The 11967-nt window shown below is 35.4% G+C and overlaps 1 protein-coding gene across 3 annotated transcripts; it reads right to left on the minus strand.

The window, feature by feature from the left end:
• Positions 1-1013: 1013 nt before the first annotated feature.
• LOC129302336 (uncharacterized) lies at positions 1014-9265 on the minus strand. Of its 3 annotated transcripts, XM_054941136.1 has the most exons (11): positions 9172-9186; positions 8959-9066; positions 8020-8096; positions 5627-5902; positions 5075-5251; positions 4286-4378; positions 3625-3807; positions 3416-3518; positions 3140-3322; positions 1972-2504; positions 1014-1828 (listed from the first exon to the last, which is right to left on the minus strand). In XM_054941136.1, the coding sequence occupies exons 4-11, from the start codon at positions 5858-5860 to the stop codon at positions 1391-1393; spliced, it is 1944 nt and encodes a 647-aa protein (XP_054797111.1). In that variant the 5' UTR covers positions 5861-5902; positions 8020-8096; positions 8959-9066; positions 9172-9186; the 3' UTR covers positions 1014-1390. The 3 variants fall into 3 exon arrangements, with proteins under 3 accessions (XP_054797111.1, XP_054797112.1, XP_054797113.1); XM_054941137.1 differs by lacking the exon at positions 8020-8096 and having other exon boundaries at positions 9172-9187; XM_054941138.1 differs by having other exon boundaries at positions 1638-1778; positions 8959-9265.
• Positions 9266-11967: the final 2702 nt, after the last annotated feature.

Below are 11967 nucleotides of genomic sequence, written 5' to 3' on the forward strand. Positions count from 1 at the left end.
ATTTTGGGTCCGTGGTCACGGTAGATTGGAATGTTCTAGCATATTATCTGACTTTCATTCTTTTTTTTTTTTGGCCTCAGATTTGGTAGACAATTAAAAAACATAAATATACTTGGATAGATAAATAGTTGTCAGTTGAACACGTTGATTTGATTATATAGCCAAACCTCGTACAAATTTGGCATCGTGTTGCGAAACTAAATCGAATTGAATTTGGTTGACAAGTTGGGGTTGTCGTCGTTTTTGTTTTTTTTGGGATAAAACGATCAAATTGATCAATTAAAGCTAATAGGAGTTACAATTCATAAATTAATAAAGGAAAAGAAAAGAGAGAAAAAGAAAACATAGGAGTACCATATTCACTAATTTGTTCCACCGATATTGAGCCGAAAGAATCGAGTATATGATGAAAATGACGAATGTCTGGTAGAATAACGTTCTCTTCATGGTGAGACTAAATGCAAGAAATTTTCGTGATGTAAGATAACCTTCAAGCCTCTCAACTGCAAACCTGTCGTAATAGATTGATTGTTATGGGGCTTTCTTGATTTTTCAGCTTGCTATGGTTAAATTTTTAAATTATTTTGATTTATTTGGTTTGGTTCAATTTTTATATCTTCAGTTACTCGTTTACTGTGTTTCACTGTTCCAGTTTTCAACGTTTCCCGATTGTACTAATTCTTTGCACACCTCTGGCCGCCATATAGAATATTTTTTTTTAAAAAAGTTGTAGTTTTAACAATGAAGATATCATTATCTTCATATGTTTAAAAATAATAAATAAAAGATTCGAATAATAATAACGACATGAAACGTATTATAAAACAAGGAAAGAAAAGTGAACAGATGTTTTGAAACCCGTCTCGGCTGTTCGAATAGAAACACGAGTCGGCAACAGTGGATGGCAGAAAAGGAAACCAATAAGCCAAGAAGCCTCTCCATCTAATAGTCAGCTGCAACGCAAATTGAAAAAATGAACCACTAGCTGTCAACATAGGCTACCATACAAGATGGAATCATGGAACCCAATATACTCTAGGTGATTGGCTATTATATATGTTGAAATCATGTACAAATTTCTTTGGACTCTGAGAAGAAAAGAAATGCGAAACGGTCCCGAGTGAAATAGTCCTGTCTTCTCCCACCGGAGAGGAGATGTGCATATATTGGCTATCTCAACAATCCAAGAGGATGGTTCCTCAGCTGACATGTATGTGACTAATACACTCTCAGTACCTAACACTAGCATCTTCCAATTCTAACAAGGTTTGGTTTGGAAGACAGTATACGGAATTACAAGCAACGCATTAGGACTCGCTATTGTTTGGTGTTATCCTAGAATCTTACAAAATGACTGTAGTTGCAGGTTAGAGATTGTCAACTCATATCCTCAGGAATTCTCTTTCTTCATGTCCATCTTTGGGACACCAAGCAAAGAGCCCAGAGTTTTGGAAACTGAAGATTCTGGCTTATCTTGTTTTGCAGGCAAAGGTCGTTTTGTCAGTGGTTTGGCAGACCTGTATTTTCCGAATTCAATATTCAGTGAGGAAGAGGAACTTCTGGGCTGCTCGCAGTCAGGATTTAACTGAACAGAGCCTTGGGCTTCAGATGGGGAGCTGGTCATTTGAAAGCCCGAAAGAAGAGGGAATTCTTCAGTTTTGACTTTGAAGGGCCTTGAATCGCGATCCATTTCTGTCTCGGACTGAATCTGCAATAGTTCCTCCTTCTGATGCGATTTTGGCAGCATATTAGCATCCACTGAAGCAGATCCTCTATGCCTGAACACTTTCATATGCTTATCCTTGTAGTAGGAATTATATGTATGCAGCTATTTAAAAAAAAAAAAATGTATATAAGTCTGCAAGATCTAACCCTTTTTTTTTTTTGGATAACATGGCCACATTATAGGTAAAGCCAAGCGAAGAGAATAAATACCAAAACGGAAAGAAGAAGAAAAAAAAAAAAAAATACCATGTCAGGTATGTATGTGCCTGTTCCTCGAGACTTCCCCTTCTCTTCAACACCGAAAGTTGCTTCAAATTGTTGTGAAGCATTTGGATGGTAGAATGTCTGCATGGGTACGTATAAATCGTTACCCAATTGGTAAATCAGACTCCAACTCGGCTGGCTTGACAATGCATGGACATCAACTTGAGAGGGTGAAGATGGAAAAATTTGATGGGCAACATCAACTTGAGAAGGTGATGATGGTAAAATTTGATGGGCAGCAAATGGAATGCTATAATTGTGATATAATTGACTATATTGTAGGCAACCATAGTAACTGCGATAATCTCCACCGAGGACGGACTCTTCAGATCTCCCAGTTCCAAATGCAGGAACAGGAACAGGAACATCTGGTCTTTGTCCTTTCCCATTTCTATCTAGAGTGTTCATGAAAAACTTCTCAAGAGCTGCACCCAAGCTTTCTCCAGGAAGTGTAAGGATTTCCCTAAGCTTTCGAGCACCAAAGGAAAGAGCAAACCTTATTCGATGGAAATTTCCTGCCAGCAACAAGTTAACAATAAGCAACTAGGCGGAGGGAATTTTTATAGCCTCAACAGGTACACTCCCTCCATTTTTTATTGTTAGAAAAACCACCACTTTTCACTTGTATTTTTTTATAAGCAAAATCACCTATTTTAATAAGCATTTATTACACATTTCTTAAATCACCCCTCATAGTTGACATTAACAATAAATAATTCATGCATATTTATGATGATTAACACAGGAAATTTTAGTCCAATTTTTTTATTTTTAGACATAATTATTATAGTTAATTGACTTTCTCAAATTATGTGATACAGTTTTTTTTTTTTTCCCTTTATATGTAGAAACGGAGAGAGTAAACTCTAAAGGTTGGAAATAACTAGTCAGTCTCAGATAACTAGCCTTAATGTAATCATGTAAATATGCCAATACATATAAACCTACGGTCATCACTAGACCATGCATTTAATAAAGAAAAAGGGGGGAGGGGTTGCAACAATTCTGTAGTAATATGCTGCTACAGTTCAAAACGTTCAATATTGGAATGAACTTCCTGATACTTTCTAATATTACTTTCTAATATTAGCTATACTTTCCAACTGAATGAATAATTTTCATTAATTTCTCCTTTAGTTGGTACGATTACCTCTGCTGACGCTACGCCCCAGATTGTTGTTGCTTCTTAGAGGATCTATAATGTTCAAATGCTTAATCGGAAATTCCGGAGCTGCAGTTTCACACGCCCTTGCTGGAACAGAGAATATATCTCTGCAATTTTGCAGAAACTCCTTACTGAGCAGCAGGTCATCCCAATCACAATCTGGTGTCTCTGCAGCAGACAAAGGAGAACGGCTTATCTTCTATGAGGCACTGAATTGTAAATAAGCATTCCAATAAAATCATGCAATTGAAAAACACTCACCAACAATTTCTGGAAGCGAAGATATGGTTACTGGACCATTTATACTCAGACAATAGCTGTCCCAATCAAATGAGCTATAGTAGTCCAAGAATTTATACAGGACCTGCTAGTAATAGCACTTCAGTGGTTTCCTCTTGTAGATGTGAACAACATGCAAATTTGGAAGCATATTGGAAAAATGATGCATAGAAAATCAGAGAAAGGCTCACCTCTAAAGGACCACGAACAGATAAATGAAAAAGATTCATAATATACAAGACTAATGTTTCAACTGCATATGTTGACATCAGGCCATGGTGTGCTCCAAGAATTCGGCTCTCATAATAGCACCAGGCTTTGATCAAAATAATGCCACGTTTGAAAAGATGGTTTCTCCCAACAAGTTCATCAACCTGAATTTTTTGTTTCAAAGGGCAGCATTAGATAATATTGATCAAATGTATTGGACAGAGAGAACTAAAAGCTTCACTCATTTATAAAGCCAAGGGATGGGGCAAACACAACATTGGGCAAAGAAAACGACCCAAGAAAATGAAAATAAAAGTAGTTATTTTATGTAATTCTCCGCAGGAGGCAACAAAGGCCAAAATAGCAATTTGAATTGATACAGAATGGGAGGGAAAGCAAGACAAATACAGAAGCTTAATACAAGTCAAATTCTTATATGGCGTTAAATTTCATATTCATTTCACAAATATGGGAAAGGTACCCTGCATCTTTCTACATACACGCTATATGTTTTTAGGGTTTGTAGCACTGCATATGAATGAAATTCAAGCGTACAGATCCAAGAAATACTAGAAATTTACGTCTACAACAAACAGAACAAGTATTGGTTGTAAGAGTTCACTGTGATTGATAAGATTATACCTGCTCCAGAAAACAGAGAGTGCTAAGCCCTGCAATCTGATTAAATGAGATGTCAACAGCTATATTTTTCACAGTGCATTTCACGACTTGGACCTGGAATACATCACCCAAAAATCAATAAGTGAAATGTGATAAAGTTGAGGGACAAACATTAGAAATTCTTTTTCATGGAAAACAAAGAGAGTGGCAAGTATTTTGGTTTCAAAAAAAGAAGCAACAATGGCAAGGGAGAAACTCTTTCATGCAGGATGTAATATAAAAACAAATTTGAGAAAAAGGTTCAGTAGCAATGGTATGCAAAGGTAATCAATACCAAATGAGAAACTATAAGGGACTTATCCAACAGGCCTAAGCCCTTTGTTATTTGAACTTTTCATTCATGAGAAGTCACTATTGTCAGATTCCTCGTCATTCAATACTCAATATGGTAGCAGCAACTTCAGTCTTTAACAGGACTCCACTAACATCATAGCTAGGAAAATGCCTTGGAAGAAATTTAAGTCCGAGACATCTTGTAAGGTCACAGTGGTTTTCAAATACTTCTTTGTCCTGACAGCATTTCTACAGGCTATCCATTCAAACTCAGCAACAGCATGAACTATGGTGATACTATGTATTCTAGATTAACATAAGAATCTTCTCTCACTGATGTTCTACTGGAAACAATATCCATTTGAGCCTCTGCCCCATGATAAACCACACGAGCTAGGATAAAAAAATATTTCAAAAAATCAAGACAAAAATGGAAAGGTGATTTTGATATTTGAGTTAGACAATTTGACTTTAAACCTGTGCACGTATATATTGTATGTCTTTTACTTGGTATTCAGAGTCCTCTAAACTTTCAAGTATATTGCATACAGCTTTAGCTAAATCCTCCTCTTCGTTCTCTTGACAGAGAGTAGTCAAGTCAATATCCCCATCAGGAAGATAGGTTTTTAGTGGGACTGAGCCAAATGGGAAGACCTGCATAACCATGATGAAATCATATCAGAATCTAACTGCACTGAAAAGGAAAGGAAGATACAATGAAACCAAAAAGACAAGAACTTCAATCACCTCCGTAACTGAAAATCAAGGAACATTCATTGCATATGATAAAATAGATTTGCACATCCAAATCATATAGAGCGGTGACCTTTAGGAAAACAAGTTATGAGAAAAAGACAGAAATGTCATAGTTCATACATCCAAATCATTTAGAACAGCAACCACTAGGAAAACACCCAATAAATTATGAGGCCAAGACAGCAGTGTTATTAAAAGGAGATAATAAAATAACAAAATTAGGGAAATATACTCCAAAAATATATTAACAAATACACTAAAAGAAATTCAAACCTCTGCACCGTAGCAACCTCTAATCAGACTCTGAACATACTCAGCAACTTCCTTTCTGTTCATCTCGGAAACTATATTTGGCTGAATTATATACAGTATCTCCTGGGCCCTTTCTTCAGCCATCTGCCAGAGCTCCTCATCAATTGACATAGGCTGTCGGTTGGGTGAGGAGGAAGAAGATGAAGAGGAGGAGGAAGAGGATGAAGGTGACAAATTTCCTTGGTGATCTTCCATTGCCACAGATACTGGAACTTATATCTCTTGCCTGAAAAAAGCCTAGAACCACACACAAGATGTCCCAATGATATTCCATCCATTGTACACCGAAAAGCACAACACATTTAAATTCAGCAGAAATAAAATAGCCAAAATTACAGATGGGATAGTCAAGAATAGGCGTTAGAAAAAAAGGCACACTTCTATGTAGTTAAATTCATTTACATAAAAAATAGTTGACAATAGAAGGTTCCTGATGGAACCCAAGAAACCAAATATGAAATTGACAAAAAATAAATCTAATGATTAATCTATGAAAATACTGATACTATATTAATACTAGAAATAATCTCCCCTTCAGTGGGAAGAGAAATTACAGTAGAAATTTCTCACACAAAATGGAAACAAGCAACTGGAAAGAAAAGAAAAATGCTCAACACACTTAAACTCACTAATAACTGAACACACTCAAACAGAAAAGATAATGATGAAGCCTCCTTCCTCCAACTCAATCTGGCACTCAACAGACCAGGCACCCTCCCTAACAAAATCACCATCTTCATTGCCTTCCTCCTTCATCACACAACCCTACCTGAAAAACTGTATTAGGATCCACACGCCCTCCAATCACACAAACCTGGGCCCTTGTACAGGGCCTGTTTAGCCCCACTGCTCTTATAGGCTCCATCAGTTCCTTCCAAAGCAGTGCCAACTGTTGGAGTTATTAATTTGCACAGATCACCTTGATCAATGCAACTATGCTCCTTGGCCATTTTGTTATTCTCATGCACTATGAAGTTATCAACTTCATGAACTTGATATATATATTTACTAAGAGGGAGATGGAACAGCGGGGAGACCCAAAAGTGAAGTTATTGTCTGAGGAAAAGATGGGCATTAAAGATATAACAATACATGCTGGCTCATTCCAGCAAAGACAAGTATGCATGAAAAGGTAAGATATAATATGAAAAATAAGACACGAATAACCAGAAAAAATTAAAAAACAGAGCAAGTGAGAAAGGTGTCAATTTGGACTATCTAATCGACAATTTCTCTTTATATTATGCCATAATAACAGAGAGGATTGTTCTTCCCCAGTGAGACAATGAAGAATAGAGGCCATTTGTTTCTATATAAGGAGACTTTGCAGACTCATTATATATTATAAGCATGAATGAGTAGGGATACACACATTTTAGCCCATTTGAAGCAAGAGGAGAAAGATGCCAATCACAACTGATTATCTAATTGAAAACCATTTTTGATGTTATTGCAAAGTAATTCTTCTACCCTAGTGAATAAGGGCAATTTGTCTATACAGTACAATGAGACAACAAAGTGGAGGCTCAATTATATAATAAACAAGATTGATTAGGTATACACACAACTTGTCCCATTTATATAAAGACAAATATCCATGAAAAGGAGCGACAGGATATGATGAATAAGACATAACTTATGAAAAAATTAATAATACAGAAAACAGGGAAAAAGGTGTCAATCACAACTTACAATCTAATTGAAAAGTTCCTTTTATTTCATGTTACAACAAAGTAAAATCTTCCCCATGAGACAACAAAGAACAGAATAAGGACCATTTGTATTTTGTATGTCACATACAAGGAGACTACAAGTAAGAGATTCAATTGTTTAGTATAACCATGAATGATTAGGAATAGACATGTCTTGGCTTATTCAAAGCAGAGAGAATTATAGATGGAAAGGAGCGACAGAATACGACAAAGAAGACATAAATAACGAAAAACATCAACAAAACAAAGCAAGGGAATAACGATGTTGCTCATGATATACGACAAAATTGAACCGTTTTGTTCTATGCTATTACAAAGTGAATTCTTCTTCTCTAGCAAGACATTACAGAATTGAATAAGGGCTATTTGTCGATACAGTATAAGAAGTCTATAAATGGCAGTCTCAATAGTTAAGTTATTAGATTGTAACATTTCCCTATGCCATGCACGCAGTAACCTAAAGTAGAATTATAAACTGTTAGTGATCAAGGTTTACGACTTAAGAAGCCTGATTGCACAAAGATCTAAGTACTTGTCTAGCTAATTCACAAGTCATCAGTCTTACTGCATACATATACTTTTTATCTTATGGTGGTGCTATGAAATTCTACGGTCAATGTTTTAGACCAAAATTTAGCAAACCTGACAGCTTGTTCGCATCAGAGGTTTCAGCACCTAAAAGTCAAGGAATTTTACAAGGCATGTTGCTGCTACATATCCTGTACAGAATGTAAAGAAAATAAGCAACACGTGATCCACTGGAGAAATCAAGAATAGGTGCGAATAGTTCCTTGTTAAAGCTTCAGATGCTGTGCCAGATCACTAAGACGAGTGATCTTTATGACTGTCTAGATATTTAGTTTTGCATGAATTTAAATTCAGCTCTTCAACTTGTCAAGGAAATCTGGATTTCACTCAAGCAGAGTCACAAAATGGTTCTTGATCTGGCTAAGCCAGAAATCCTCATTCCTCACATTCAACCTCTAGAACAAGGCGGTAGATGAAAACGCGTAATTTGAATAGTAATGTGTATCACATTGAACAGCATGCAAATTTGCAAAACGAAGATAGCTGTCCTCCTCTTGAATTAGGAATAGGAGTACAAAATTAGAGAATGGACCCCGGGGCCAAATCAATAGAGTGAAAAGTGATTATCGCTGCGGCTTCCAAAAGCCCCAGCAGATTACTAATACGACTGACGCTAATACAAAGAAGATATCAGGATTCACGTGAATTTAAATTCAGCACTTCAGCTTATCAAGGAATGTCAGATTAAAAATGACGCCACTTACTGAATTCCACGAAAGTGATTCCCAGAACTCAAGATTAGTTCTGCGGCTAGCAATGCCTGAAAACCCACCCCGACTCAACCCTAGGGTTCATGAGGAGAATCAAAATGCATTGATTGAATATCAATTACAATGGATTTGAAATAGAAAAGACCTGGGATATATACCAAGCGGAAAGGCGGGGGGTAGTAATTTTCTAACATGAAGCCCCATTAAGTTCCTTGTCTCGACTGACTTACATTAATGGAGGTCAGGCCACAGAAGTCAGTTTGGAGTGGGGGGGGGGGCATACCTTCAATAAAGGGAACAATTTGCTCGCTTTTTCCTTCTGCTTGTCCCACCTGGTTGCGTCTCTGAAGCCAATTCCGTTGAAAGTTCTGCGCATCCGCGCTCAGAAAAACTACAATAGAAGAACATCCTTGTCATCAATGGCGAAGCAGTAGATTTTCTCAAAAGTTAAAACCCTAATCCTCAATCCCCGACAATGAAGAAATTTCTTCAAAACCATTGATGCGGGTGGCCCCCGCAACCCGCAAGTTTGGACCTTGGGAGCTCAGATTCTGAGGTGTCAACTGTCAAGATCCTTTCATGGGCGTCCTAATCCTCTACTAACGGCTAATATAAGACCCCAGCAACAAATGACAAAAACGACGTCGTTTGACAAGCCTCATCAGTTAGATCACCAGCTTCTAGTCTGAAGCTCGAATAGGGAAAGGTTGAGTGGCTGAACATTGATCTCTCCAATTTCAGTGCAATGGTGGTGCTGGCCCGTGATGGGGGTCATGAGGTCGTCGCGCAACTCTGGGATGAGCTTCCATTTGCTTTTCCGACACAGGGGTTATCTATCTATTGTCTGAACATTCTGGTCCTTGGCCAAAGGAAATGGACAGGCACCATCCTATCAAGGGTCAACGGTTTAACATACCACTCAGAAAATGTCAGGATCCCCTAAAGTTAAAAAAAAAAAAATTATTTATATCTCTCAACCACTAAATTTTTTAATTCTATTACCTTATCATTTATTTCATCAAATTTTATCTTTAGTGAGATCCGTATTGTGAATTTTTAATAGGTCCTATCATTTTTTTTATGGAGTTAAGGGTTTAAAATGTCCCTCCACTAAGTGAAAATAGTTAAAATCACCCTTGAAGTCAGGAAAAAGTCATTTATATCCATCAGTTGCTAATATTTTTTATTTTATCACCCTACCATCTATTTTGTCAACTTTCACTTTAGTAGAGCCTACATTTAATTTTTTTATCTTTTTAGTGGGTCTCTCCATTTTTTTAATAATTTTAGTAGGTCTCTTAAGGGCTCAAGCCACATCTTCGAGCACGTCTCTATTTAAGCTTGTAAAAATTAAACTTCATGTCACTGCTCTCCAATGGCTCCAAGCTCAATTTTTCTACCGTAATTCCTAACCTAGCTTTTAAATTTGCCATTACTAAATGATGCCAAAACTCCACCAACCATTATAGGAACATGCTTCTAATTTACTCTTTAGCCTGACCATTCACAATGATAATAAGATTACAATCAGCATGTTGGGTGCTTTGTTGTTGGTACCCTGCTTGCTTCAATCCAAGAATGAGCAAACGAGAGAGGAATGAGGGGGTAGAGAGAGGAGAGAAGGAGAATGGGGAGAAGAGAGAAGGGTATTTTTTAAAACTATAAAAAATATTCAAAATTAAATCTTAGCGGTTAAGAGATATAAATGACCCTTTCTTGACTTTAAGGGTGACCTTAACTCTTTTCGCTTAGTTGAAGGATATTTTGACCTTTAACCAAAAAAATATAATAAAAAATATTAAGTAAGTCCCACTATTATATTTTATTATTAAAAATATTTAAAAAAATCATGTGAGCCTCGCTAATGGATAATTAACACTAGAGGCATGAAGGAAGCCAAATTTTGAGGTCGAAGGATAAAATTAACCTTTAAGGTCATTTCTAAGCTTTCATGTACAGTTTAGGGATAAAAATAATCTTTAACCCTTACATCAATACAATAATATACAATCAAGCACCAACAAAGCATTGTTCTTAAACTCTTAAGTTAATTCTATTTATGATTTTTATATTTTTAGTTTACAAAAATATGTTAATTTGCTTCTAAATTCAGACTAGATAAAATTGGATAAACTCATGAATTGATTTTTTAAGTTTATCGTTTTTATATTTCTGACTTATAAAATCGTGCAAATTCACTTATGAATTTGTTGGGCAAGATATGTATATACTATATAAAATTTAGTTCACAAAAGTGGTAATAGGCTTTAGTTCAATAAAAAATAAAACTTAAAAAAATAATATTAAAAAAACCAAAAAAAAGTTGCCTTATTTTCAATTTTTTTGTCAAATATAATAATTTATGAATATATATAGATTTAATTTTAATAATTTAAATTTAAATTAAATTATGATCATATTTTATATTTTAATTATTTAATCATATATTTTTAAAAATTGCAATAAAAGTAAAGTCTTGTGAGTTTATAATCTAAGTTTATGTTTTGAGTTTACATCACTATTATAAGTTTATTCAAAATCACAAATTTAACAACCTTGCCAATGGGACCTTAAATTAAATTGAAAAGAAAGTTTCATAAAGTCTCTAGTTCAGATTTTAAAAACATAACCACGTTTTAAGATGTTAGTTATTTCACGCAAAACAAAAAATGCTATATGTATTTGTGTGTAATGGGTGCATATTTATTATTTAATTTTAACATTTTTTAAATTAAACAAAAATCATGATCAACTAAACCTAGTTTTGATCAAGACCAATTTTAAAATTTACATTTATTCAACAATCTTCTGAAGGAGTTTCATAACCCTTTGAAAATATCTGTTTAAAGAATGCAACCTTAATACTGATACATTTTCTAAATTAACCTTAGATCCTAGCGATGATTTTTACACTTTTAAGCAACCCCCATCCATTCTTGATTATAAGAGGTGGAGTTTGATCAAGGGTTTGAGTGTAGTTTTGATCTTAGCTTTTGCTTGTAAATGCTTTGTTAGTTTGTTAATACATGCTCTTTGGTGGAAAAAAGATACTTGTTTGGCACAGATAACATATCAACAAGCAACAAAAACTTGATCAAGGAAACCATGTAGATTTGCTAATTGGACAAAAAAAATGTCAACATAGAAGTACCTCACATTGTCAAGTACAAATGAGTTATACTTGCCACCACCCCTTCCTAGACTAGGCATGCAAAATGGAAAAATACCAAATTGGACGTAATTTGATTCTTTTTCTAATTCATTTTGGAATCAAAACCAGAGTGTGTGTGAA

The sequence above is a fragment of the Prosopis cineraria genome, unplaced genomic scaffold, assembly GCF_029017545.1.
Source record: "Prosopis cineraria cultivar Desert tree isolate PC_DT_omini unplaced genomic scaffold, ASM2901754v1 PC2, whole genome shotgun sequence".
In the NCBI taxonomy this organism is placed as follows: Eukaryota; Viridiplantae; Streptophyta; class Magnoliopsida; order Fabales; family Fabaceae; genus Prosopis; species Prosopis cineraria.